Genomic DNA, 27,072 nt, shown 5'->3' on the forward strand with positions numbered 1-27,072 from the left:
TGCAGGTGTAGGTTTATGCCCATGTCTGTTGACAGGGCAGCCATGGACCCACAGAAGTGAAACCACAACAAGGCTGGTTTCCACAGGTCATAATATAGTCAAGTCAGAGCAATAAGCTTTCATTCTGCTACAATAAGAAGGGTGATTGTGGCCTTTGCATACATACTAATAAATTATCTGAGATAGTTTCAAACATTGACCAGGCTGGGAAAAGATGCAGTCACTTGGGACTTATCAACCAGCAATGGGATGGGTGACATCAAGAATTAGTTTAGAACTAGTCTGGTAGTAGGCACAGCTGTGCTTTCGGTGGGGAATGGCAGAAACTCACAGCGGCCAAGAAGCTTTGCTAGTTAATGTTGAGGGAATTTAAGGTGCTTTGGATGAACCTGTGTTACTCAGATTTCAGAGCTGCTAGGAGCAGAGCTATGCCACTTCAAACATTATTCCCCACATGCAGAGGTAAGCATGAAGTCTTGGCCTCTGTATGTGAGCATGTCTAAGAAAGCCACCATAAGCATGGTGTTATTGCTTCTGCAGCTGGCACTCCATGTGTCTTCATAGTATGAACAGCCACTTCACAGCTGGGCAGTGAACAGAGACTTAAAACTTCCTGACAATGCTACCCATATGTCCAGATTTTTAGCACTTTATAACTGACACTGCATAATGAAGCTGGCTGCCCAAAAAGCCAAGAAAAATGTAATTATGAAACTAAGCGTATCAGTTATATTGCAATACCTTTTGCCCTGCCTCTTGAACAAGATCATGATGGCATGTCCCAGAACTCCACAGCAGAGCCCCAAAGTGTTTTTCAGTGCTAACTGAATTTTGCCAGCAGCATTCCCGTGTTCAGGACTGATTCTGCACCACGGAGAAGATATGCCCATTTCAGCAAGACTAAAATGTAGTGTATTTGTATACTACTTGATATGCTACTATTTGTTGACTACACATTCTTAAATGCCTTTCAAAGTGAGTGAGATAGGACACCAATCCAACACTAATTTCTTAATGTAAAGTGTGTGCTCTCACACGTGCATCTAACTAGTAGCAGGAATGACGCATTACACAGCTGCTTAAATATTAGCTATCCCACTATCACAAAAGTAAAGTTCGAAGTACTGGTAAAAAAAACCCAAAAAACCTTGCATCAACCAAATTCGCTCAAAGCAGTTTAGATTTTTTTTTTTTTTTTTTTTTTTTTTTTTAAAGTTCTTCATATGGGTTTCTTCAGAGGACAGGCTGAAAAAGGTCTTGTGAAAAGGAGAACCATTTAATCAGTAATCTTCTCTCTATACTGTGCGGAAAGCAGGGGTAGGAAAAGGAAAACGTGGAATGGACAGAGGGAAACACCCCTCACCTACCAGGTTCTCAAAGAGCAGGGAGCATTTAGATAAAGAAACTAGGAACACATTTCCCCCTGCCCCCAATCGCTTCCTGGATATAGATTTACAGCCAGTCTCTGCAGAATTCTCACATCAAGAGACAGATACAACCTAATGAACAGCATTTTGAAGCCATACTACATATGTCTACAGACATGCAAGAGGTCAAAAAGCACTGGACTGCTCCCATTTATCCAACAACACAGTAGTTTTAAATGCCACCCAGAAACGGAATGACTTAAAGTCAAGGAAGAACTGGACAGACAGACGAGCACGGAGTTTTGCTTTGTTTTAAACCCACCCCAATTTGTCTCACAAGCGGACACAAGCCAGGGGAGTCAGAGTTAAGGCTGAAGTTCTCTCCTTAACTCGGGTCTGTCATGCCTAAGATCCTGTCCACTTCCCAAATTTTAACTGTCTTTGAACTGTTATGGTTCATTTAAAGTAGGGCTGTATGTCCGCACACAGCTTTTAATTCAAAACTCGAAGCAGCTGAGCCAGCCAACATTTCGCTCAGACTGCATGGTGAGCTGGTAACAGGATAATGTAGCACAGCAATTTTGGAAGGGTACATGGGATCCCAAGCAGCTAGTTATCCTCAAGTGTACTGCCCTGCGTAAAGTGGATTGTCACGTCAGGTAAGAATGCATCCACCCTGCTGAAGGAGCATGAGATAGACGCCCTGAATGCAGATACCAATGTTTAGGCAAGCTAGTAGGTGTAGATACACCAATTAGTTATGAGAGCAAGACAGCTGCAGCCATATGGACCAAAGTCGACTAGGTTACTGGTACAGTTAAACAATCGTGCCTCTGCCTGCTTAAAAAACAAACAAACTGTTAAGCATCATAGTGTGAGCCGAACAGTTCACATCTAACGGTGACACTTTGGACTCAATTGAGTTGCTTGCAAATGGCTCATCTGTAGCAGTTCTTTCAAGACAGAAGATTGTATTTAATTTCCTTTCTTTTAAAAAAAAAAATTAATACCAAAAAACAGCTTTCATAGAAGGTTTAAGAAAGTCTATTCTGGATCCTTCAGGTCTGAAAAGGAGTCTTCAGGACAAGCTACACCCATATATTGTTTTTCACATCATGTTAGGGATACAAATTTTAATACCTATTTTGATTATATTGCCCGCTTTCATACTGGGCAATCATGAGTACACAGGCATTTGGTTTTGATTTGGTCTTGAGATGCTTGATGGATCTCAGCAATCATTCACTTACCAGTGAGCTAGAAGTGTTAGCAGTGAGCTACATCTGCTATGGCTTCTATATTTGTATTACAACATTTTGAAGACGTTTTACCCCTGCCAATTAGGCCTCCTTTCACTAACATTTTTCACCACTAAGTACCAGCTGGGTATATTCGCCAATTGCTGGGTGATTAGCAGTGGAAGTTTCCATGCATGAGAACTCTTGGTTCAGAACACCAACGTGCATGGAGTCCTTCGATTTGAGACTCCACACTTAAATATTCACCAGGTAAAAACTTGAGGTCTCTGCAGATCGTGAGTTGCACCACAATTAAACTGTATGGCAAAACTGTCTACAAAATAAGCAGATGCACCTCACCCACCCCCTGCATAGCGCTAGTCATCTTAGCGTGAGAAGGACTTACAGAAACTACCTCCAGCCTTTTTTATCTCCTTTCATTATTAAGGCCCTAAAATCTTACCATGCTTTAAAAATGAATTTGAAAATAAAACTGCTAGGCTTGAAACTTTATAGTTTAATAAAAGTACCTTAAATAACGAGAGCAGGGGTTAGCAACCCCAGCACATGGCAGAGCGTGGCACATGAAGGCATTTTGCTTGGCACATGTGCCTTGGGGAAGATGGCACTGAAGGGGCTAGGGCTGCACTGCCACAACATGGATCAGGCCCCTTTGGGTCCCCCACCATCTGCCCTAAGGCACATATACACCCGCCACCAGCAGTGAGCCAGGCCAGGGCTTGGCTTGCAGCCTCCCCAGTGCCTGCTGCAAACAGCCTGGGCTCTGTGGCAGGCAACAAGAGCCTGCCCAGAGCTCAGGTGAGCTGTGGCAGGCAGCTGGGAGGCTACAAGCAGCTGCACTGGGGTCTGTGGAGCCCCGGCCCAGCTCGTTACCAGTGGCAGATGAGCAGTGAAGGGCCCAATCCTTGCTGTGGCAGAGCAGCCCCTGGCTCCTTCCCCACCATACACCCTGAGGCGTGCATGCATCCACTGCTGGCAACAAGCTGGGCTGGGGCTCTGTGGATGCTGGTGCAGCTGCTTGCCACATCCCAGCTGCCCGCCACAGCCAGTCTAGACTTGGAGCAGACCCTTGCCATGCACCATGGAGCCTGGGCTGCTCAGAGCAGGCAACAGGGAAGCTGCAGGCAGCTGCACCGGGGACACAGAGCCCTGGCCTGGCTCTCTGCTGGAGACAGGTGCACGCATGCCTGTGCACAGACGGTGGGGGAAGGGGCCTAGGTTGCACTGCCACAAGAACTGGGCCCCTTGCAGATGCCCCACCACCTGCCCCTGACACGCCAACATATTCCAAGTCTAGTTGGGGAGTTTGTGGCATTGCCCAAAAGTGTTGCTGACCCCTGAACTAGAGAGTTTAATATGCAGGTCTTTTCATGGGGAAGGTTGTGGGGAGAGGTACTCGGCTATAACCAGTGAATCCTGGAATAGCAAAATGGTTCTAGTTTCCAGGAGGGCTACCAAGTTCCAAGCAAAGCTTTAAGAAAAGCAGGGGGGTTTCTTGTTACTTTTCCAGTGAGCCATGTGACTCTGAGCCTGATTCTGGTAAAGCCTTGATCCTTGGGTCAAGTCTAAGTCTAGTAAACATTTTAAACTCAGAGTTAACTCCCTGGAAAAAAAGGTGAGGATAAAGAGGTGTTGACGGATCCTTAAACAGCGTCGCTAAAGCACCAATGTAATACCTGTGGAATAAGGAAGCACACAAGCACCAGGACCTGACACCCAAGAAAGGTCTCTGCAAGACTGTTAGAACAGAGTGAAGGAAGCGGTGACATTCTGGACAACACGAGCAGCATGCATTAAGTGTGCACACAGACCCGTTCATGTCATGCACAGTGACAGAGAACATCAAAGCAACTGCCCACCCCTGATCCCACGCGTCAGCCAGTGTCTCAGAAACCCCCAAGCACCCCATAAAAGCAGAGCAGACAAATGGCGAGAGGCAGCAAGAATGCAGACCAAGCAGTGACATGAGAGAATGGTCACCAGTGCAAGGTAAAAGTGTACGAGCCCCTGGAGGAATGGCAGATGCAGAGGAGCAGCAGCTGTATGTACAAGTCTGGCTGGGAGCGGAGTGCAAACTGGCTGCAGCACCCGACTGGAGACGGTCCTGCATTCCAGCTGGAGCTAACGTGTTCCAGTTAGGCTGCGATTACCACTTTCTTTGCAAAGATCTCTGTGCTGATCTCAGCCGGTGTGCTGCCCAGGAATTCAGATGATACACCACAGGCAGTTCATAAACTGCAACTGTAAAATGCGGTTCAGACAACTGCTCCCTTCCTATGGTAAATGGCCCTTGAGCTGAGAGAAGAAATGAGGGGTTCTGTCATCTTGGAGATGGGTCTTAACCACCTCCTGTTAACTACGGACTGATGCCAGGAAAGGACTCAAGTGCTCCATCCAGCATATGTAGGAAATTAATGGAATACTTTTGGCACAAGGAAGTGTTAGAACAGAGCTATGTAGAATCAAGGATGTTAACATGTGTCTGGACACCTGGGAGAATTGCTTTTAAAAAAAAACAAACTTGCTTATTCCACACCTTGAATTCTAGGATAAAATATAAAATGGGCAACTGAACAGCTAAGCTCTGAGAGGGGCTGCTGGTTCTGATAAGCCATGTGACAGCCCATTTAGGCCAGCTATCCTAAGGACAACCATGTTGTTCAGACTGTGGAGGAACTTAAAATTGATGGTAAAAAAGGTATATCCTTGGTCTCTAGCATGGGTCATCACATTGGTGAGATAATGAGCGGCAGTCAGAGCAAAAAGGAGACCAAGGTGGAAACTAACAGCCAGTCCTTATTAAAAGGCTCGTGTGCCGAGTCTTGTTACTGTTCTAATTGGATTCTTGCAATGAGGAACTGGAACAGATTTGCTTCCTGGGACTGCTGGGGCCAGGTGTTCAGCCTGTTCTCGAACGCAGCGATGTGGGCTCGCACGGGATCTCTGGCCGCTGCAATGCACAGGGACGAGTGCCAAGGGGAAGTGTTGAAGCTACCCACCAAGTCAGCACCAGGGCAGGCCTGCTTAGCTTAACTCTTGGCAGGAAGGGATGGGGTGGAAGGTGCAGGGGGAGGGAACGTGAAGAAATAAGGCACTGGCCTAGGGTAAATAGTGCAGGGATGAGAGGGATAGGTGGGAGTGGAGAAGGGATTGAGCGAGAAGGACCTTATTTCAGTACCTGTTCCATTTGTGGGCGCTGTTACCAGTACGTCCGTGCACTGTCCGAGGGCTTAAACTGCCAGCTCATATGGCTGCTACTGTCCATGGCAGCCAAATACAACTGTGATGACGCAGGAGAGAGAGAGAAAAAGAGAGTGCAGCCTCAACGTGCATGAAAAACACAGTGCAAGCAAGTGAAACGCTGTGATGTGTGCCAGTGACAATGAGGGCTCTATCCCCCTACAGGAATGGCCCTGGGGTAAGAAGGAGACGACAGAAGGAATGACAGGGAGAAAAGAAAAAAAGGACAAACAATGCAGTCGGATCCTTACAGCCTGGTTCTCAGTCAGTTCCCACGAGCTGAGCCGCACAGGATACCTCTGGCCTGTCCCATGTCCTTGATTCTGCTTGCGTGGTTCCATTCATGGCCACGACACCCAAAGGGGAAGTGTCCGTACTGCAGGGTTGTTGGCCGATTTGCGTGCCATCAGCTTTTTCTTCCATTCACACCATGGCCTCAGCCACTTAGCATGGAGGTTTGACATCCCACAGGGTCCTCTCTATCCCACTACTTGCCTGGGTGGCAGGTGAGAAGGGACACATTTCTCCTCCCTCAACTTAAACAGCTTGGGCCAATGTTTTCATCTATTTGGAAGGTAAATTTGCTGCTATACCCCAGTCCTCACACCTTTTGGACAGTCATCTCCACAGCTGAGACAGGGGATTAGGTGTCCCCTCTCCACCTCGTCCATTACACCAGGATGTACTGCTCCCTAGACCCCTTCCCACTTGGTTCTCAAGTGAAATTCCTTTGAAAAAAAAAAGCCCTTACCAGCATTTCTTCTCAGAAATCAGCTGAAGGCATCAAGACTTAGGATACACCCTTGAGGTCATTAAAGCAACCAGCTACTGAAGCACGAGGGAATCCTCTCAACCAAGGCTAAAGTCCCTGCAGAAAGAAGCCTCTTTTCTGAGGCAGAAGAGCTCTGGGGATGGGAAGTGATCTTCAGCAGGGCTCTGCCCCAGAGGAAGCAATCAATACAGGTCTGTGCAGTATTAAAAGGAGTTGATTGCAATGCAAGATACCAGTGGTAAAGCAGTGGTTGGTGGCACTGTGCTGTAGGCTGCACCAACACTTCCTCTGAAGCCAGCCCCATTGCCAAGAGCCGAGAACACTTCCTGAGCTCAAGTGCAGAACACCAGGGGCCCAAATTTTTCTTTTCCAATTTCAAGCAAGTTCAAAAAACCCCAGCCAGCATGAGACAAGGGCTGCCTATCTATTTTGCCACTGCTGAAGTTAGAGGAGCTTCTGACTGCATGTAAATAAGACCATGAAGTGCCCCATGGCCCCCCCTTGGTTAACCTGAATTGGATCCAATAGCGAGTATGGTAACTATAATAAGCCTGCCTGGTTCAGCATGAAAGCGTGTTGCTTGGCATCCTTGGTAACTGTTAGCAGGTTAGTAGCTGGCAGTGTGATGGCCCATTTCCCCACGTGGTTACGGTGCTGAAGAGAGAGTCACAGGATCCAGCAAAATGAGGACAAGATTCAGCTACCTTTTACAAAGGCATAAATAAAAGCTCTGCATTTTACCCAACAGACTGAAACGGCTACCAAGCCACTCCAAGCTCCCAAAGAACCTTCCATGAAAGATTTTTTTTTTTCTCCTCAGGAAATTAAATACAGGAATAGAAATTCTAAAATAACATCTAAAAATGCTGTGAAACAAAGAATAAAACTAAAAATAATCGGAAGTTTCTTCTCATCTTCGCAGGGCAGATTAAGGAGAGAGTTTCAGCATTCACTCTGAGTTTACAACTTCTTTCTGAGCCTTAGGGACCAATGCTGCAAAAGTGAGTAACAGCATGCATGTGAAGAATGGCACTGAAGTCACCCAAAACGCGACTCATGCACTTCAGTGTTCACTGGACAGGGACCAGAGTGTTATGTGATTTTGTAGAGTGAGTTTGATCTTGCTCATACATATATATGTGACCACAACAGCACACTCTGCTTTGATTCTCCATGGCAGCTTAGACATGACTTGTCTACATAGCTTTCTACCATGTAGGGGCCAGATCCTGCCTCCAGCTGCACAATCAGCACCCCCTGGAGGTATTACAAGAGTGGCACGTGTGCATCTCCAAAGCAGAAGTTGGCCTTGGAGGCTGAAGCAGAGAGAAGCAGTAAAGACAAACTTACTGAGGGAGGTGGGGACTCCCGGCCAATCAGAGGGGTGTTCTCACAACGGGGGTTCTGGAAGTTTGCATTCTGGCTCCTATGGAAGGGAAACATAGATGGTGACAGATGCACGTGGCCCCCTCCTCCGTATGGGGACTCTGGGTCTGGCAGAGACAGAGAGAGTCTAGGACTGAGGGCATGGCTGCTTCCTGAAAATACCACCGTAAATCCAGCTCCTGGAATGCTTTTCCTACATGTCCCATCACTGGCATGCCATGAGGGGAATCCACCCGTCCCTTGGAACCATTGTAAAAGAGAATGCATATGGAGCGCTGCATCTGAACTCTGGTTCCCTGCCCCCAAACCAAAAGTGGAACCAAATTAAAAGAGAATGCATTGGTGAGGAGGGCAAGCAAAAGATGAAGCAATCCAAGACAAACAGGCCATGCAGGTGGTTAAAGTGCGAAGCTCTGTGGAAGGGGTGTCTACTAAATGAAGGCCCTGAAGTGGTTGAATCCAGACTGCAAAGACAGCAGAGTTGCCTTCCAGGCAAAGGCTGAACCTGTGGTTCTGCAGCTCCCAACCACGTGGGAAGCATAAAACTCTGGCAGAACAGTTGCATCTGATTAATGGGGTCTTGAGACACGAGACTTATCATACAATGGAAGCCAAGTGAAACCCCTCTCCAACCTTTCCCTAGGAAGATAATATTCAACACCAACAACATCAGGCAGCAAGTGTTTTCAGGTAACCTACCTACTACAATATTTCTACTGCAGCATTAGCAAGCTTTCCCACATTTAGTAAAAGTGTATTTTCTTCCACTAAGAGCAATAGTTGCAAGCCTTTTATCATTTTTGTCTCAGTTAGGGCTGCTATTAACAAGCTTCTCCAATTCAAGGCAGAGCTGGCCTTGAAGGCCTTTTCAGCTGCCTCTGCTCAGTGGGCACCTGCCACTAAGCTGAATCAAGGCAATCTGGATAGAATTGGCTGCCCATTGTGGCTACTCACATGTACTCTGTGACAGGAGCATTGCTGACTGTGTGAGCTGCTGCTGGGATGCTGGTCTCACTGCCATAGCTACTCCCACAGCTGTAGAGGCTGGGCATATGCACCCTGTACAGATTATCATGGGTTTGTCTGTTCCCTTGAGCAGCAGACTCTTCCTCCCCATCATCATCTGAACTCCTGCAGGAAAGAAAGAAAGTTATCCTCAAAGTCACGACATTAGCAGGGTCTGCACAATACCAAAGCGTGTGGTTATCCGACTAACACAACTACCCTTCACACCTCCTCGTTGAGAACCATTCAGCAAGTCTCAATATGGCAGCATGGAGTACAACCCACAAAACCTCTCCTCCCCCACCACCAGAATGACTCAGACCTCCCACAGTCACCATCTGGACTCTCTCAAAACAGTGATATCTCTTAACAACATCCCAAGTCCTTCCCCCAGGGCCTGGCAGACCAGTCAAATACACAAACTCCCCACCCATGCAACTGAAGTGTGGATGCATCCAAGAAAGCATCTGGTTAAAGGAGGCATGTTACAGTATGGGCATTTCATAGTCTTCTCCCACCAGTTGAAGCCTCACTTGGCTTCAATTTCCACTAAATTCCATTTGTTGCACTGGCTTCCCAAGGTTTTCCCATGTTACACATGGCAAGATCATAAGCACGCTTCTCCAGTTTCTACGCGTATGCGTACACATGTGTATGCATGTGTGTACACCGAACACTTTAGTTACTGGTGACAATAGCATCTGTGCCTAGAGGCTGTTCTTTCCATCCTAAAAACAAAGCTCTTGCTACTTTGAAAAGCTGGATTTATGCATGCATTTGCACAATGGTAGGTTTATGCTCATGCCATTGTGGTTACAAAAGTAATCTTACCATTTATTCCAGGGTGGGTCTGTTTACAGAAACATGAACCTTGTACTGACTAGAGCTAGTTCTTCACAGTAGGCTTTGCCCATGCTCATCCCAAAATATGCCATATATCAATGGAGTCATCTAATTTGACAGCTCTGCCTCTTGGGTGCTGCAACTGAATCTTACTGACTTAGTAAACATAGGTTTATGCTGAGGAGCTCTGTGGAACCATTCCATTAGATACGAGACCAGGCAATTCTATTCCTTCATAGGCATCAACAACATTGTTCCAGTTACACAGCCAATCTCTGTTCCATCCATGAAAAGACACTGATGGTAGCTGCCTTTCGGACTAGTTAGGATATATAAGAGAAAAGATGAATGCTTAGATCCTAAAGTGAGTTTACAGGGTTGCCAGTTAAAACAGAAGGAAAGAAACATTGCTAAAAGGTTTATTATAGGGCAACACAGAACCTCCATGAAGCACCAACTGAATGAGCACATTAACAAGCTTAAGTGGATTCAAGCACAGGAGGGAATCTGCCGTTCAGCCTGGAAAACAAGATACAGGAATCCCCCATCCACTACACGTACTGGACAGTAGGGCTGTGCAAAGCTTCGGGTGGCGATTCAATTTGGAGGAAATTTGGCAGCCGAATCTCCAAATTGAATCAGGAGACCAATAAAAAGGTCAGAATCTATTCGAAGCTTTCCAAATCAGTTCAGAAAAGATTCGGACAGCTTTAGAGATTCAGACAGTCCCTGCTTCCTGCCACAGGGAGCTGGACCTCCACTCCATTGTGGTAAGTAGGGAGCAGGGGAGGGGACCATGAGAACCCCTGCCAGGCCCCATTCCCTGCCTACTCCATCCCCCCTCAGCACCCTCCAGCCCCCACCCAGTCCCAGGCCCCCTCCATGGCTGCCCTGCCTAGCCCCAGCTCCCAACTCTTTTAAAAAAAGCTCCAGCATTCACCAGCAACCATCAGGGCTTCTGAGGGCTCGTGGCAGAGTCTCCCATGCAGTGCGGGGCAGCGGGTATCGTCCCCTGCCTGACAGGAGCTGGTGAGTGCCAGGAGCTGGGGCCAGGCAGGGGATGAGGATGGTTTGTCAGATTCGGAGGCAGCCAAATCTCCAAATCAGATTCAGCCAAAAATCGATTCAGGACAGCGATTCAAAAGGGTAACCAAATCAAATCACTGTCCCCCGAATCATCCAAATCCAAAACAAATACTAGCTGCTTTGTACAGGTCTACTGGACAGCACTCTAAACTTCAGAGCACAGCAGCACTGTATTACCACTGTATTACTCCTCTCTGACACCTAAGCTGAAGGACATTGCTGATTTTTTTAGTCACTGCGATATCCCTTTGCTGCTCACTCCAACTTATTCTGCTTCCCTGAGAACACGATGCATCACCGCTGCATGGCACATCTGATAGTGCACTGAACACAACACTTCAAAACGCTGCACTGGCAGGGAGGTGGGTCAAACAGTTTAGCAAGTTTCCTCCAACGAAATCATTTGCACCACATGGGGGCAGCAACATTTTACAAAAGGAACTAAAGGTTACTGACACCAGATTTTTACGTGCAAGAGAAAACATGCCCTGCCACAGGTGCAGAGCCCCAGTAGACTATGCAGACCCCCCTACAGCTGCAGGTGACGCATTCCCAGCAGCCTCTCCAGTAAAGAAAGCCCCCTTATTTCCCCAGAAGTTTCCATACCCCATTTTGGTGCCTAGACCATTTTTAGTCACTGAAAACATTATGCTTGGCTAAAAAGAATGTTTTGCAGAGGAACACAGTCCACTTTTCAACAGATAAATAAAAAGCAAAAAGGAGCACTCGTGTAACAACTGACTAACTGCCAGGCTAGGGGAAGACAAATTGGTCAAATTATCTTACAACCATCAAATATCTGCTGGAAATTTCCATTCCAGTGCTGCTGTAAAATGGGGGCACATAGCTGAAGTGAGCTAGGCAAGTCTGAGACTTAAAGAATGGAATAAGGCAAGCAGCATACGATCCTAAATGCTTCAAGGATCTCACCCCCTCTCCCATCCACTTATAAAAACCTTAAAAGCAATACAAGGGAACAGGCACTTTTAAAACAGGATAGTTATACAAGACAAGGAGTACTCTTTTCTTGAGTTAGCCTATTAACATCCAACTCAGAAGAACAGAACTCTTACTGGGCACCAAACCAGTACGCAGCAATAAACCTTTTGAGTTGAGACATTCTGAATTCCTTGGTCTTGGTTAGAAACTGATGGTTTCTTCTCCCACTGGACCTAGGTTGATAGTTTCTTCTCCCACTAGACCAGGGGTTTCTGTCAATCCACTCTCAAGAGTACACGGTGAAGAATTCCAGATACTAGTGGACAAACCCAATGACCAGTCTGCAGGAGCAAATTGCCCAAGAACACACGAGTGTGTGAGAGCTGACTGCATCCAATTCTCACACATACCTCTTCTGTTGCCACGTGTGCGGGACACTGCACACAATGGAACTGAACATAAGCGCAGTGACAAAGGAGAAGAGAACCAGGTAGATGAGCCCCTCCACTCCATCGTAGCAGAAGCCCGTCAGAGCCTGGACATAGTCCTGGGGAAAGAAGCCAGTCAGCTGTGTATTCACCATAGAAAAAACACTGCCTTTTCTGCAAGTCAGCTTTCACTGCCCCTCCACAGCAGTTTACCAACTAACAACATTAAAAGCATAGCTTGAAAAGCTGCTATAATATGGTTCGGGAAGGCTCATGGTTTCTTTAAAGAACCCTACTGACCTGAATTGGGTATGCTGGGCCTGATTCAAGTCCAGATGGAGGTATGTTATTTCAGCCACAGGCACAGGAAAAGGGAGAAAAAAAAAAAAAAAAAGGCCTGCCTACTCTACTTCAATCCTCAGTGTTATTCCTAAAGTGGCGGCAGCAGCTGTCATTGTCATGTTCCCAATTCTACAGATCTTCCATCCGATGCCCCACGTGAGCTTAAAATAGGCTTGAACAACTTATCTGCATCTCTGCAAAAAGTTGCAGTTGACCATGGCAGAGGCCTTAAACCAGGGCTGTGAAGAACTGTGTGTGAAAGGACCCTGGGCAGAGCTGTATGAAGTTTATACCAAATTAAGGCCCATGAAATCTCAGAGCTCTAATTCCCTATGCTAATCTGCCCAGCCTAACACTACTACTCAGTCCTCTCTAGGAGCAGAGCAGCCAAGTCTCTCAAGCCTGGTACTCCTGAGGTCCTTGCACCCTTGCCTTCAGAGAGCTCAGCACTCTGGGGCCTGCATCCAAGCAGCCACAACTTCTCAGCTACACACACTGCCCTTCTGTACTCACCAGATGTAGACTGCGACAATCAACCAGTGCAGTCAGGTGCTGCAAATTGATCTCTGTGGCATTTAGGACCTCCTGGATGCGGATAAGATATTCCTGTAAGCAACAAGCTGGAGATTATTTGAAAGAAAGGATTTTTTGTGTGTGTGGAAAGAACAGATCCAAGGGAAAGGATTTCTGAGGCCATGGAGGTGGGAAGGGCATGCTCACAGAGCTTACCTTGGAGGTGGGATATTCTCTGCTGGTTGACCTCATGAGTTCCAGCACATCATCCTGCATTTCCACCAGGGCCTTATGACTTCCTGACAGCTTCTGCTCAACATAAACATGAACATTTAAGTCCTGAGGGGCAAAGCCAACCTACGTGCAAAAGCTCCCGAGGCGGAAGAGGGGGGCGGGGGAGAAGAGCTGCTGTCAAGTTAAATCTTGCTCAGACATATTTAGACATTGGCTATATTGCCGTTTATTGAATCCTTTTAATCCTGGGACTCGTCTTCCACCCGGCCTCCTGCAAGGCGTCTTTTTGTCAGGCCTGCTGCAGACCCCGGAGCTAGGGAGCAGCTCAGCAGAGCTCATTAGCCCATGCACTGTGTTGAGCTAAACCAGCTCTACTACTCCCTGTTAGAGTGGCAGCACATACAAAACAGCTTAGCTCCTTAAGGTAAGACTACCTTGTGTTGTAAGACTACTTTGGAGGGTGAAGAGTGCGTGTGTTGGGGGAAGGTAGGCATGGGTAAGGAACCAGTCTGTCTCTAACCCAGACCTCATAGCTACCTCTGCCCACCCAGGGACAAAAATCTCACAGCACTTGGGTTGAGAACCACTGGTTAAGGAGAAATTACAGCACTGGGGACTTGACCCAAAACTTCCTCATCCAATTCCAACAGCCCTTTTACGACAGATAAAGAGCACTGCTGGGATGTTTCTACTGAAGCAGTCGGCAGTGAAGTAGTTAATGCCAATATCTCTTCTGTTTTTATTCACATGCAGCAAAAACACCCCGCTAGGAGGTGTCAGGGAAGTTCACTCAGCCGCATGCTAGACACCGTTACACAGAGCGATTATGAGCGTGACTGACAGCAGCACCACATCATGTCCGGAAGGCTCTCTTTGGAGAAAGGCCAGCCAGAAACTTCTTATTTCAAAACGCAATGAAAAATTCTGCAGAAATGTAGGGAGAGCGCCGAGAAGCAGCTGGAACCAATTCATTCTGGTCCTGGGATACATGTTAGAATCCAAGTGAAGACTTTGCTGCACTCACAGGCTACGTCCCCACAAGCAGCAATATTAGTTTCCCCAGGGACATCTAGCAGCGGCACATGCCACTGCTAGTTGTTCCTGGGCACGCCCCTGCAGGCATGCAGCAAGTTGTCCCAGGTGGGGCAGGGAAGGTTAAGGGCAGCACCTAGGCTAGCCCCACCAGCCTTACCTGGGGTCCTCCCAGGGCTGCAATGGCACTGGTCCAGGTACATGGAGCCTTGCTGGAAGCTGGAGCGTGGCTCTGGCCAGCCAACACATGCTAGTCAGGTGCTCTGCCACGCTTTGACACCAGGATCTCCCGGTGTTCAAAGAAGTCACTGCACTGCAAATTAGCAGCATGGAGAACACATGGCACTGACGACAGTTTTTCAGTGCTGCAAACCGCATACGCATGCTTGTGGGGACGTACCTATACGCTGTGCTAGGAAGGAGCCAGAATGCAATAGCGTGTTTTACATCTGTGCCGCAGGGCCATGTGGGCACTTCTGTAGGGGTATTGCTCCATGTAATCCTCATCAGTGGCTCAACTGCAGGACTGGAATGCTGCACACAGCAATCCTACACCACCTGTGAATACTGCATCAGCCACAGGGAGGCAGCAGCAACTTGAACCATTGCGTGGCCCAAGTGAGAGAAATAGCTCTGCTCCAAGGACAAATGCCAAGTAACTGACAGGCGCCAACAATGGTCCTGATCATCTTTTGCTTCAGAAATGGTACTTGGACAGCCTTATGTGCCTGGAACTGCAGGGATTGATGTCCTGGAGGAGTGCCATGTGCCTTGACTTGGTCATTTGCATCAGTGTTCGTTCTCATTGGATCTCTCCTTTCACCAAAGCAGGAGGAAATCTCAGGCAGACAGCGTTCTAAAATTTAAGCTAAGTTCACTTATGTTGCCTGCTCCAGGACTGCATGTAATCACTAATCACTGATTAGTAATGTAATCACTGATGTGCAGCTTGATGAAACTCACCTGCTGGAAGGGATTTGGGTATCCAGCACTACAGGCAATATAATAGCGCAGGGTATCTATTGAGACAAAAGAACAACAAATCAGAACATGGTCGAGCCTTCTGACACTTGCAGCAGGGGAAGACGGTCCTTAAAAAGCACAAGTAGCAGTCTTCGGGGTGACAAGACAAGGTGTGTGGACTGAATGCTTTCCTCCTCCTCCATGCAGCTTGAAAGATGCAGAGGACAGGGGGCCAGTTACTTTCTGAAAAAAAAGGCAGGCACTACTAAAATCTGAGGCCATTGCAGTACCCTCCCTCCTCCCACCAGTAAAAATTAATTACATTTTCCTAGCGACAGAGTGAAGTGAACCATTAACAGAGCAACCAATGCTAGTTTGCCATCCAGCATAATACTTGAAGGCACACAAGTCTTCCCTGCTGCTGAGCATCCTAGGCGGAATTGCAGAAATCAAGCCACCAGACAAGACTGAAGAAAGTATGTGCACTGATGCTTACATGAAAATCTGCTCTATGCACAGCTCCCCAAATGCACCAGTTCGCGCACCCCAGAGAGCAGGAAGAGAACGCCTTTGCAACATGGGTTTGCTCTGCTGCTCTCAAAAGGAGCAGCTGGGATTTGAACAGAACTTGCAGAAACATCAAGAGAAGAGCCCCCTCCCAATTCAGAAGAACCAGAATACCTGAAAAACAGATGCCCCAAACCAATCTAGTACCCATGCAGGGGTAAGCAGCAGCATCTTCACCTTCAGTGTAAACAACAGCTGGGAAAGAGCCGGAGGACAAGGTGGAGCTGCTGAATGGAACAGGTTGGAGGGTCTCTGGAGTGCATTCAAGATGAATCAATACCCCCTGCCGGTACTTGCACACTTGTGATTAAAACCCAGCTTTTAGATGAACCTAAATCTCCCTGCTTGCCTAGGGAGATCAAAAGGGGGATTTTTGCACTAAGTCAATGGAGTCCACTGCAAGCTTAGGTCACACTGCTTAAAACTGAGCACACCAGGGACTGCGAAGGGACTGGAAACATCCCACCCATCCCCAGAGTCCCTGCCTCCCCTATCACTGCACTGCCTCTCAGCACCTCAGACATTCCCAAGAACTCTGACAACGCAATGTCTTATTAACAACCCCCCCCCCCCAACTATCTATTTATAAAGCCACATATGACCAACACCCCTGGCAGCTAATGAACAGTTAAGTCAAAGACTCTTGCCACAGGTGTGCAAAGAAGGCCCCTTCCTCCCCCTGAGGCTTCACAAGGTAAGCACATCAACCCTTTAAATTGGGGGTGGGGGGGAATTCAACCTTTTTGGGTCAGTATACCCCTGGGGGCTGGGCACGGAGCAGTGTAGCTCCGGCAGCCGGATGCAGAGCGGGGACATGTGGGGGCAGCACACAGCCAAATGCAGTGGTGGCAGCCGCCACGTGCAACCTTCCCCTACCCCCTGGGCAGTGCTCTGTCCCTGTGTACCTGCTAGGGCCTTCTCAAGTACCCCTGGGGGTATGTGTATCCGCAGTTGACAACCCCCTGCTTTAAATATTGAAACCAGTGATGGCAAAGGGGAAGGCTGCATGTGCTAACTATGCAGCCGTCTCATCATTAAGCCATGCTCCATTAGGCTATAGAGAGGATGATTTATGTAAATGACTATTTATGAGAGTCCCATCCTGCCACACTCCTCCTTCACTTGCTTGTCGATGTTGGGCCCTCTCCAGCATTAGTTTTGCCAAATTCCCTTGGTGTGAATATTTTGTAGATTGCTTTTTAATCTACATGTTACAAAAAAAATTATGGTGGAGGGAAATCATGGGGTTTTCAATTACCCCAAACCACAGGCTCCAAAGAAAGGAGAAGCACAAATGAGCTCGATGCCATCCTGATTTTGCTATGTTCCCTATGAATACTGCATGCCCCCTCTGCCGAGTCGGCATTACACAAGAACGTGCGGGCTGCTGCAGCCTCTCCACCCCCGCACGCTGGCAGTGGGACCTGACAGCTGTTATTTATAATTCATTAGCCTACTTTGGGGCTGCTTCTGCCAGCTGCTCCATCTCTCCCCACTGGAGCTCTCTCTGGGATGACTTATGTCTACAGATCAACTGAGCCATTAAATGGCAATTAGTAAAATCTAGGCATATAAGAGGGCAGGGCAGGCTACTCAACCAGTCATGCCACAAGTGGACTCTGCCTAGACTGTGGCCCCTTGAGCCAAACTACTGTGATCCAGGTAAGGAGTCACTTGTTCCAGGCTACCTGTACTAACAGATCTTAGCCCAAGTAAGTGCCAAATACATCGTCTGTAGTGCACCCTGTTGCAAGAAACACCACAGGTACTGAGAGAGACAACAGCATTAAGTTGTGCACGATGACACAACTCAACCTCACTTTGATGCCTGGCCCATGGTTCACAAAAAAAACCCCAAAAAAACAAACAAACCCAAGAATGAATTTTTCGGCTATTGACCAAAGCATATTGGCTTTAAGTAATGCCATGATTAGGCTCTGTTCAAAAACTCTCACTTCCTTCCCAGCTCCCAACCTCTGGACTGTGAAATCAAAAGCCATTAGCTGATGCAGAATCAGAACCTGCAGGTGGGTCAGAAACTCCACATGGATGTGGCTGCCTTAAAAAAAAAAAAAAATACACACACACACACCCCACATTTGGCCAGCAGTGAACATCAAAGTGACTTCTCTGTGCTGTGCCCAGCTGTGCTGCAGGAAAGCAGCAGGGAAGCTTGCCAGAGAGAGCCTGCTTTGCAGCTCCCTGATCCACTCCAGGGCAAGCTGGAGCCCTAGCTTAATTATGCTGGGAATCGCATAAGGACCTTAATTCCACTTTACCAGTGGAAGAGAAACATTGCCATATGCCTCCTAGCCTACCCCCCACATGCTAGTTTATTTCCACCATAGAGGGCAAGGTGGGAAGGGAATTACTGTCTTTACACTGGAGAAGAAAGTTTGGACAAAGGCTGATTTCTCAGCTGGACACCTCTGTCCAAGATACAGCCCTATGATGGCCACTCTACTGCCTCCCAAAAGTCCCTATACCCAAGAGCAGAGTAAAACAGTAAAATGGTTTTTATTCCTCCAGTCTGCAATTCTGCACAACCAACTCCCAATGTCAAGAGCTGGTTTCTGAAACCGTCCTTTATAGAGATCAACATGAGAGAGGCTGGGGTCACGCACACAGCTGCCATGCCTGCCTGCGGCTGCTAGCACCAATCCTCCTGACCCACTTTCCATCAGAGCAGAGAGTACTGGAGCAGAAATAAGGCGAAGGAACCATCTGATGAAGAACATCCATTTGAAATCCTTTCATTTGTTTATTTTTGCCAAATCTGTTTTTCCTAGCAAGGAAGTAAAACTGATGACAAGCAGCAAAGGCAGTTTCAGTTGCCGAATTCCATTTTTCACTTCTGCAAACACAGAAAGAAGCCTCCCGGTTCCCAAACAGCACAGAACCACAGCACGGACGTGACACAATAGCCTCCATTACAGAGGTGCCCGAAAAGCAGCAGAAATCTGATATGGTAGAAAGCAGACAGCTTTACAAAAGGACATAGATTTAAAAGTATGAAGCTTTGCCCAAAAGCATGCCATAAATCTTCCAAGCCAGTGTTCACGCTTACCTGACTGGACTCCTAACCAATATGCATTTCACACACTGCACCCCAAAGGCTTTACAAGCAAGATGCACCATCTCCCTGGTAGTTGGTTGTTGCAAACTGTTAAAATCCCAGCAGGGATATCAAAACTGGAGAGAAAAAGAGTTCCTGTTGTCCGAGCACCTTCCCATACTCTCCACCGACTAGCCCACCTTCTCAGAGTACAGGTTGACGGGAAGAGGGAGATTTTTCCACACCACTTCATTCAAATTTAAATATTTCATATTTCACCCCTACTCAGGCAGAGGAGGAAAGCAAGCCAAATTAGGCTTCAACTCTTGGGGAAAAGGACAGAAAGTGAAACGTCAGCCAGTCTGCCGTTTAACTTCCCTAAAAAAAGTGTCTAACAATCAAAAATACAAGGAAATCATGAAGTCTCATTTCTACACTCACAGGAACGTTCAGACGCTTGGGGGAAAAATACCATGTAGATCACGCTGTATGGAGTTCACAGAGGTTATACTGTACTGTATAATAAGGACAGTGCAGCTCAGTGCCTGTTGGCTGAGCATGGCAAGCTACTCAATATGGAGCAGTTGTTGTTTTGCTCTAAATGAAGAGGATTTGAATCTACAAACACAGGCACTGGCCAGGAAGACTGCCACATCCCCCATCCAAGCACAGAATCATAGAAAGGGAGGGTTGGAAGGGGCCTCAGGGAGGTCACATCTAGTCCACCCCCCTGCTCAAAGCAGGACCAGCCCCACCTAGATCATCTCAGCCAAAGCTTTGTCTAGCCAGGTTTTGAAAGCCTCCAAGGATGGAGCTTCCACCACCTCTCTGGGCAACCTGTTCCAGTGTTTTACCACCCTCCTTGGGAGAAAATTCTTCCTAACATCCAACCTAAACTTCCCTTGCTGCAACTTGAAACCATTGCTCCTTGTTCTGTCATCTGCCACCACTGAGAGCAGTCCGAGTCCATCTTCTTTCAAACCCCACTTCAGGGAGTTGAAGGCTGCTAATTAAGTCCCTTCTCAATCTTCTCTTCTCTAGACTAAATAAGTCCAGTTTCCTCAGTCTTACCTCACAAGTCACATCTCCCAGCCCCCAAACCATTTTTGTTGCCCTCCACTAGACTCTCTCCAATTGGTCCAAGTCCTTTCTGTAGTGGGGGACCCAAAACTGAACACAGTTCTCCAGACGTGGCCTCACCAGTGCTGAATAGAGGGGAATAATCACTTCCCCTGACCTGCTGGCAACACACCTACCAGTGCAGCCCAGGATGCCGGTAGCCTTCTTGGCAACAAGGGCGCACTGCTGGCTCATGTTCAGCTCACTGTCCACTGTCACCTCAGGTCCTTTTCTGCAGAGCTGATGCCCAGCCACTCAGTCCCAGACTGTACCAGTGATTGTTCTTGTCCCAAGCGCAGGACTTTGCGCTTGTCCTTAATGAACTTCATGAGATTTCTTTTGGCCCAATTCTCCTATTTGTGTAAGTCACTCTGAATCCTAGCCCTACTCTCCAGCTTGGCATCATCTGCAGACTTGCTGAGGGTGTACTCTATGCCATCTTTCAGACCGTTAATGAAGACATTGAACAAAACCAGCCCCAGGACTGACCCCTGGAGCCCTCCACTTGATACTGGCAGCCAACTAGCTAGTTTTCTATCCACCATAGTCCATTCATCCAGCCTGTACTTCCTTAGCTTGTCTGCAAAAATGTTGTTGGAGACTGCATCAAAAGCCTCGCTAAAAATCAAGGTACACCACATCCACAGAGATAGTCATCTCATCATAAAAGGCAATCAGGTTGGCCAGGCATGACTTGCCCCTGGTGAATCCATGCCGACTGTTCCTAAAAAAACAAAAACAAAACCACCACCTTTTTCTCCTCCAAGTGCTTACAAATGTATTCCTTGACAATCTGGTCTATGATTTTTCCAGGGACTGAGGTGAGGCTGACTGGATCTGTAGTTCCCTGGATCCTTCTTTTTCTCTTTCTTACATGGGGCGCTATATTTGCCCATTTCCAATCATCCAGGACCTCTGCTGATCACCATGAGTTTTTAAAGATGATGGCCCACGGCTCTGCAATCACATCTCGACCCTAACCTGCAGAAAATCATTTCAGCGAAGGAGAGAGGAGTTCAGTCTGCCTGGCTCATTCAATCCTTGGCTTCTGAACTGAAAAAGTCAATAAGAAGCCAATTTGGATGGTTTGTGTGACATGAACACCTGGCCGCTTCTAATTGGCTGAGGCTGGATCACTTCACAGGCTGCCGATCAACCGGGCAGTAACAACTTCCAGGCAGTGCCCAAGTTGGCTGGATTTGAGATGAAAGGCTTCACTACTCACCCCCTGGGCCATGTGGTCCCTCAGATAAGCCGCTTTCTGTCCCTCTTACTGGAAGGCTGCATCTTGAAACCCGTCTTCCTGTTGCCTAAGCAGATTGTGCCTTTCCATGTAATGTTATCGAATAAATCATTTGGTAATAACACAATATCAGTGAAAACAAGCAGGACTCGAAGATGGCCTCCTGCTTTGAAAATAAACATCTTGGCAGAACAGCAGCATTTTACAAGCAGCGGGAGATGATTATTCTGTCAGTGTTCAACTTCATTGGCTTTATCTGTGTTAATGAATACTGGGCAAGTAGTGTGTGTACATCAGCCTTTCCCAAAATCATTTACAAGTCACTCTCCTCCTCCACGAACTTTGCATGAAAGCATTCTGGATCTTGATTTTTCTTCCCACAACACAGGCATAGTACAAAAACAGAAGGTCTCCTCCTCCCTAGCTAAGAAGTCATGATGATAATCATACATTTAATCAGATTACTCCCCAAAGCTAATAGCTCTGCTTGGGTCTGAAAACAGTGATTAAAATAACAGAAAGCCAATGAAAAAGGGATTTCTACTCTGCTACCCAACTTCCTTTCCCGTTCTCCTAGAAACCACCCATAAGCTACACACAACACTGTTGCACCAGGGGCATGAACCCAGGTCATGCAGACACGATTTCATTGTGAGATCAGCACAACTAGAAGCACTATGCTGCAACACTGAAAGCCCTTGACTGGCAGGAAAGCTGGGTGTCCTTGTATTACCGAGATACTAATTTAGGTGTAGCACTACGCTCAGAAAGAAGCCTCTTCTAGCCATCAGCCAAAGAGATGGGATGTTTCTAAGGCAACACCAGGATTCAAACTTGTAAGGCTGATAAAAACGCACTGGGACCCAAAAACTTCTTTCAGCTCTGAATGGAGAAAGTAAATAGGCAGAGAAAGTAGAGAAAGAATACGATGAACTAAAGTTACCTTTCTTTTGGGGGAAGGAAGGTGCAGATTTTCCTACCATCATTAGCAGCAGTACATAGTAAGCCACCTGGATAAGTAGACAAGGCACTCTGGGCAGGGGTCGTCTTTGCCCTTACATTTAGTATAAAAAAAAATTTGATAAAATTCTTCCCCATCTTGTGGATGTGAAATTTTTTTCCCCATTAAAGCAACATTTGACTATACCCGTCCCTCGTTCTGAATGTGGCACACGAGGCATTTCAACCATCTGAAAAAATTATATTAGAGCAGGACTACCCAACTAGCAGCCACAGGCCACACATGGCCCACAAGGAATTAAAACATCCAGCCTAGGGTGTGCTACTTAGTCACCACTCTGCCCATTGCTCGTGGGGCAATGCCAGCTGGGGTCTCCACAGGGCCTCCCAGAAATTGCACAGCTCTGTTCTTAAAAACATTATGCATTTTCACGGCATTTGATGAAAGACTGACTTCATCTACCTAAGGGGGCTGATGTCCTTGGAGGCATTATTGAAGTTGTGCTTTTATGTGGCACTCCAGGAATTGTTCCATACAACACGCATCTAACATGCACTTATTATTCTACCCCTGCCACAACTGTTAAAAAAATTCTTTAACTGGGAAAAAATAATACCCACAGAACTGAAAAGCAGAGACATGTTTGCATTCCTTTTGCTGAACATTCATGGTAATAACAGTTGTGCTTATTTAAAAATGTCTTGTTGGCTGCAGTGTTTATATTTTTCTAAGAAAATTACTACAGGGGGGAAAAAGAAAAAAAAAAAAAGGAGACACTAAATGACTAGACTCCAGCTTTGAGCTGATGGTCCCCTGCCTCCCTCCACCACCTACTGTTACTACTTTTAAAATGGACCCTGCAAAGACAGTACTGGCTCCCTCATATCATAAATCTACTTCCAGCTCAGGAGCTTGATGCATTAGACAGTAAGGCGAAGAGCTGCTAACCCAGTTTTCCCCCAAGAAATGGGATATAATATTATAATGGTAACCTCATAGAAGACTACTAACTTGCAGCAGTTAAATCAGCTCTCACGTCCACCTCTCATGGGCATAAGCAGATCTCCTACTGACCTAGAAGAGAATGGCCCACCCTTTAACCTCAGCCTCATACCCAAGCCTGCAGTTCCTCCTGTGCAGAGCTAGATAGGGCATCACAGCTAAGACGGTGGCTACCATTGTGCCAGTAGGCACAGCCTTGTATCCAAGGTGCTCTCTCATCCCAGCAGATAAGCAAGAGAACACGAAACTTTATGCACGAGTTGGAGTGGCCATTAATCTTCCAAGCAATGCTTAGAAAAAACAAGCCCCAAATCAAGCAATGTATTGCACGTGCCTTGGGAAAAGACAGCTCCTCTGGTTTTCCAGGGTTACCTTTCATCACTGCCAACACGCTATTGATCTGGCTCAAGGTACTGAGCTGTAATTACATGCAGCTGACACCAGTGGTCAGTCAGGAAGAAATATCCCCCTGCTCCCCTCCCCATTCACTTATTGCCTTTTTCAGTAAAAACAAAAGAGCAGCTGCTGGTGTCCCAAGTCAAATTCTAGTCATCTCCAAGGGAGGGGAAATTCTCATCTTGCCCAGGCCTAAATCACCATCACATCTCTTTACAATAAAAGGCATCTATATGCAAAGCTGCTCGACTCCCTCCCCTCCTTTCCAGGAAGCCGATACACAAGGCTTTCCAACAATAAGCCTGCAGGTAGGAATGTTAACCCGTAAATACTGCTCATTGCTCCATTCTTCATACTTTCATGCAAACATTTTTGCTTTGGGTCTCTGCATGTCCTGCTACACCATTGTTTCCGATTCCCTATCAGCTTCAAAGCAAGCAGCCAAGACTGGACAATAGCAATCTAAAGCACCAAGAGACAAAGTTGGCATTTAGATCCTTAAAAGAGTTGTTAATAGCCCAGGAAATAAGCAGCAGAGCAACCCTAGTTCCAAATAGCTTTCCTTGCAATGCACACCATAAGGCTCTCCCAAAGTTGTGCTTGCTCATAACATAGAAGATAAGATGTTACATGTGAAAAAAAAAATGACTTCATTTTATGCTGCTTTACCAACAATGTCAGTTGGAGCTTAAAATAACCTACTTCTTCAGATTCCAATGAAAGCCACCTGCCAACTGAACAGTCGGCAGCAGAGGTTCTTAACAGCGTTCCTCTACTGGGTACTGAGCCTTCACTGAGTGGCAGGTATACAATGAGGACATTCCCCTATTCAGTCCCAGGCAGGAGATGCCACTCATTTCACCTTATTCTTAAATCTAAGCTGAGGACTAAGAGTCCCAGAATAGTTAGTCAGTACATGATTTGGACAAGAGGCTTATGGACTGCCTCATAAGGAGCAAGCTCAGATGTTCTGCTATTAAACATAATACAGAAAAGAGTTCAGACTTCCCAGGGCAACAGGAGTTTAAAGAAAAAAAACCACACACGTGCACAGATTTATGCAATGACCTGAAGTCAGGAAAACCTATTTCAGTACCTAATAGTGTAATGTCAAGAAGGACTGACTGCAGAATTGGGGGAATGCCTGAGAAGGGCAAAACCGATTTTAATCTTTGCTTTCTATTCTACTTAGCCATGCCTTTGTATTTTAAAAGCAGATGAGAATTAGGTAGGAAAAGCTGTATAAGAATATTTGTTACCCCATAGAGTTCTGGGTGCAATCTGGTTTTAACACCACTTTTGCCAGAACAAAGATTTAAGTAACCAAATGATTAAAATATTGGAAAGGCAGCCATTTCCATGTTTGATGCAGCCTTATTTCTCTAGAAAATCCTTTTAGATAAATGGAATAACCCCACTGCAGAATAAAACAGACTGTTTGGAACTATTCTGATATAAGTAGCAGTCCTAAGGTGATGAACAAAAGGGATAAAGATTAAATGCATCATTTTGAGGCATGGGGAAATTAATATGGACTGTTTCAGTCCATTTAGTTGCTAAATTGGGGGGGGGGGGGGAAATGCCATTTCCATTCACAACCAGAAGAACAAGAATCGTCTTTTAAAAAAAATAAATCTTGAAGTCCAGAAAGTAAGTCAGCTAAGAGCAGTTTGAAGAAACCCTGACTTCATGAATAACTCTCCATTCCTGGATTTCTACTGCCTCCACCTCCCTTACAAGCTATTGCCATACAGAGGTAAAAGAAAACCAATTCCCAGAAAGAAGAGCTGAAACTATGTTTCTGTCCATTAGAAAATCCTTTGGGGGAAAACGTTCTGTAGTATTTTGGCTCTCCTGACCTTTGAACACTTCTGCTTTGCCCATTTTATTGCTATTTCTAGTTTCCAAACTCTGCTTCGGGTTTCAGATCGAACTCCTCCACCTTTCGGCCCAGCCACTCCTACAGCTCAGCATGTCTTCAAGCCAGTCCCAACAACAGCACTTACCAGTACTAAGCACTGCATGATCTTCCACCACTTTGGAGACATAGACATCTGGATTCACACAGAAGTCACTGGAGCCCTAGAGAGGAACAGCAAAGTTGAAGGGAATCAATTAAAACACACTGGAGCTACAGGGAAGATGCTGCTGGGCTGCATGAGAGAATCCTGGGTTCTAGGCTCCCAAGGTTTGGGGGGGGGGGGCGGGGTCGGTCCATAATGCAGACTGCAGAAGTCTAGCATACGAGCCACCCCCTGGGAACAGTTCCTATAGGTCTATCACCAAGCCTTGGAACACAGCAGAGTAGGGAGACTGCTAGGAAACTCCACCATGTAAAGAGACCATCTTATCCACTCCACATGTCCTTTGTCACGACAGCTACTTAAAACGCCTTATAAAAAAGGCACAGCATAGCATGTACTTATTCCCATATCTGGTACATCTGCAGAAAAGGGTGCATGAAATCTGGATCAGAGCACCACTTACCACAGCAACAGCCAGCTCCAAGCCCAAGGATCCCCAGCTAACAATCAGGGCAAACACTCCTAGAAAGCAGACCCTGCAAAAGAAAGAAGAGACAGATGGCAGATGTACTGGCACTAGTTCAAGTACCTAGATACTTTAACAAGGATTTTTATTATTTGGGGATCAAAAGCTATAACCAAAAAGGAGAAATTGCCAGTTAAGCAAATGAGAACTGGTTGGTAATGTGGAAAGAGTTTAGCTTCTTACATGCAAACATTTTGCAAGAGACAGAGGCTGCAGACAAGCAGACCCAACTCATACAAGCAATACCGAGGCAGCCCAGGTCAGCAGGGACTAGAGATGTTACTCCCCAATTCTATATATAAATGAAGACATATTTAACTGAGCTTAGAGAGGTTTAGATCCCGTTCCTAGTGAAGAGGTCAGACTTACTACAGAAGCAAAGAAACAAGGCCCTTCATGCTATACCTGTTCTTTCTTTAGGAAGACAACTCCCCAGGTTTGTAGCCATTCTGGCATCCAATGACAAAAGGGATGTGATAGGGTTTGTTTGGTTTTTTGTTTTTTTTTTTTAAGAGATTGTTTTTCTTTCTTTTTTTTTTTTCTTTTTTTCTTTTTCTTTTTTTTTTTTAAAAGGAGACAGAGTTGCAAGCCAGGAAGCCTGATGGACCCTCTCCAAAAGCCTTCATTTCAATCATGACAGCTAATGAAAAGGATACCTGCTCATGAAAGTGAAAGTGGCAGAAGGAAGTCAACTTCTAGGAAGGACCTTGATATTTATACAAGCCAAATGCTGCTAAAAAGACACCCAGACCTATATTTTCATACCACAA

The 27,072-nt window shown here is 46.5% G+C and overlaps 1 protein-coding gene across 3 annotated transcripts in view; it reads right to left on the reverse strand.

Moving 5' to 3' along the window:
* TTYH3 (tweety family member 3) overlaps window positions 1-27,072 on the reverse strand; it is a 99,336-nt gene that overhangs the window by 7,382 nt on the left and 64,882 nt on the right. For 2 of the 3 annotated variants that reach the window (XR_016438626.1, XM_090023183.1), the window contains exons 6-13: window positions 26,240-26,312; window positions 25,759-25,834; window positions 15,410-15,465; window positions 13,397-13,489; window positions 13,181-13,273; window positions 12,308-12,444; window positions 8,979-9,155; window positions 7,989-8,064 (exon numbers count right to left, since the gene is read on the reverse strand). Coding sequence is in view for 2 of the 3 variants with exons in the window: in XM_090023183.1 (XP_089879309.1) it covers window positions 7,989-8,064; window positions 8,979-9,155; window positions 12,308-12,444; window positions 13,181-13,273; window positions 13,397-13,489; window positions 15,410-15,465; window positions 25,759-25,834; window positions 26,240-26,312 (781 nt within the window). In the remaining variant the exon portion in view is untranslated. The remainder of the gene's footprint in view (window positions 1-7,988; window positions 8,065-8,978; window positions 9,156-12,307; window positions 12,445-13,180; window positions 13,274-13,396; window positions 13,490-15,409; window positions 15,466-25,758; window positions 25,835-26,239; window positions 26,313-27,072) is intronic. The other variant, XM_090023184.1, reaches the window with a different exon arrangement.

This window comes from Crocodylus siamensis, chromosome 12 (genome assembly GCF_052110815.1).
Source record: "Crocodylus siamensis isolate JL-2025a chromosome 12, ASM5211081v1, whole genome shotgun sequence".
Lineage (NCBI taxonomy): Eukaryota > Metazoa > Chordata > Crocodylia > Crocodylidae > Crocodylus > Crocodylus siamensis.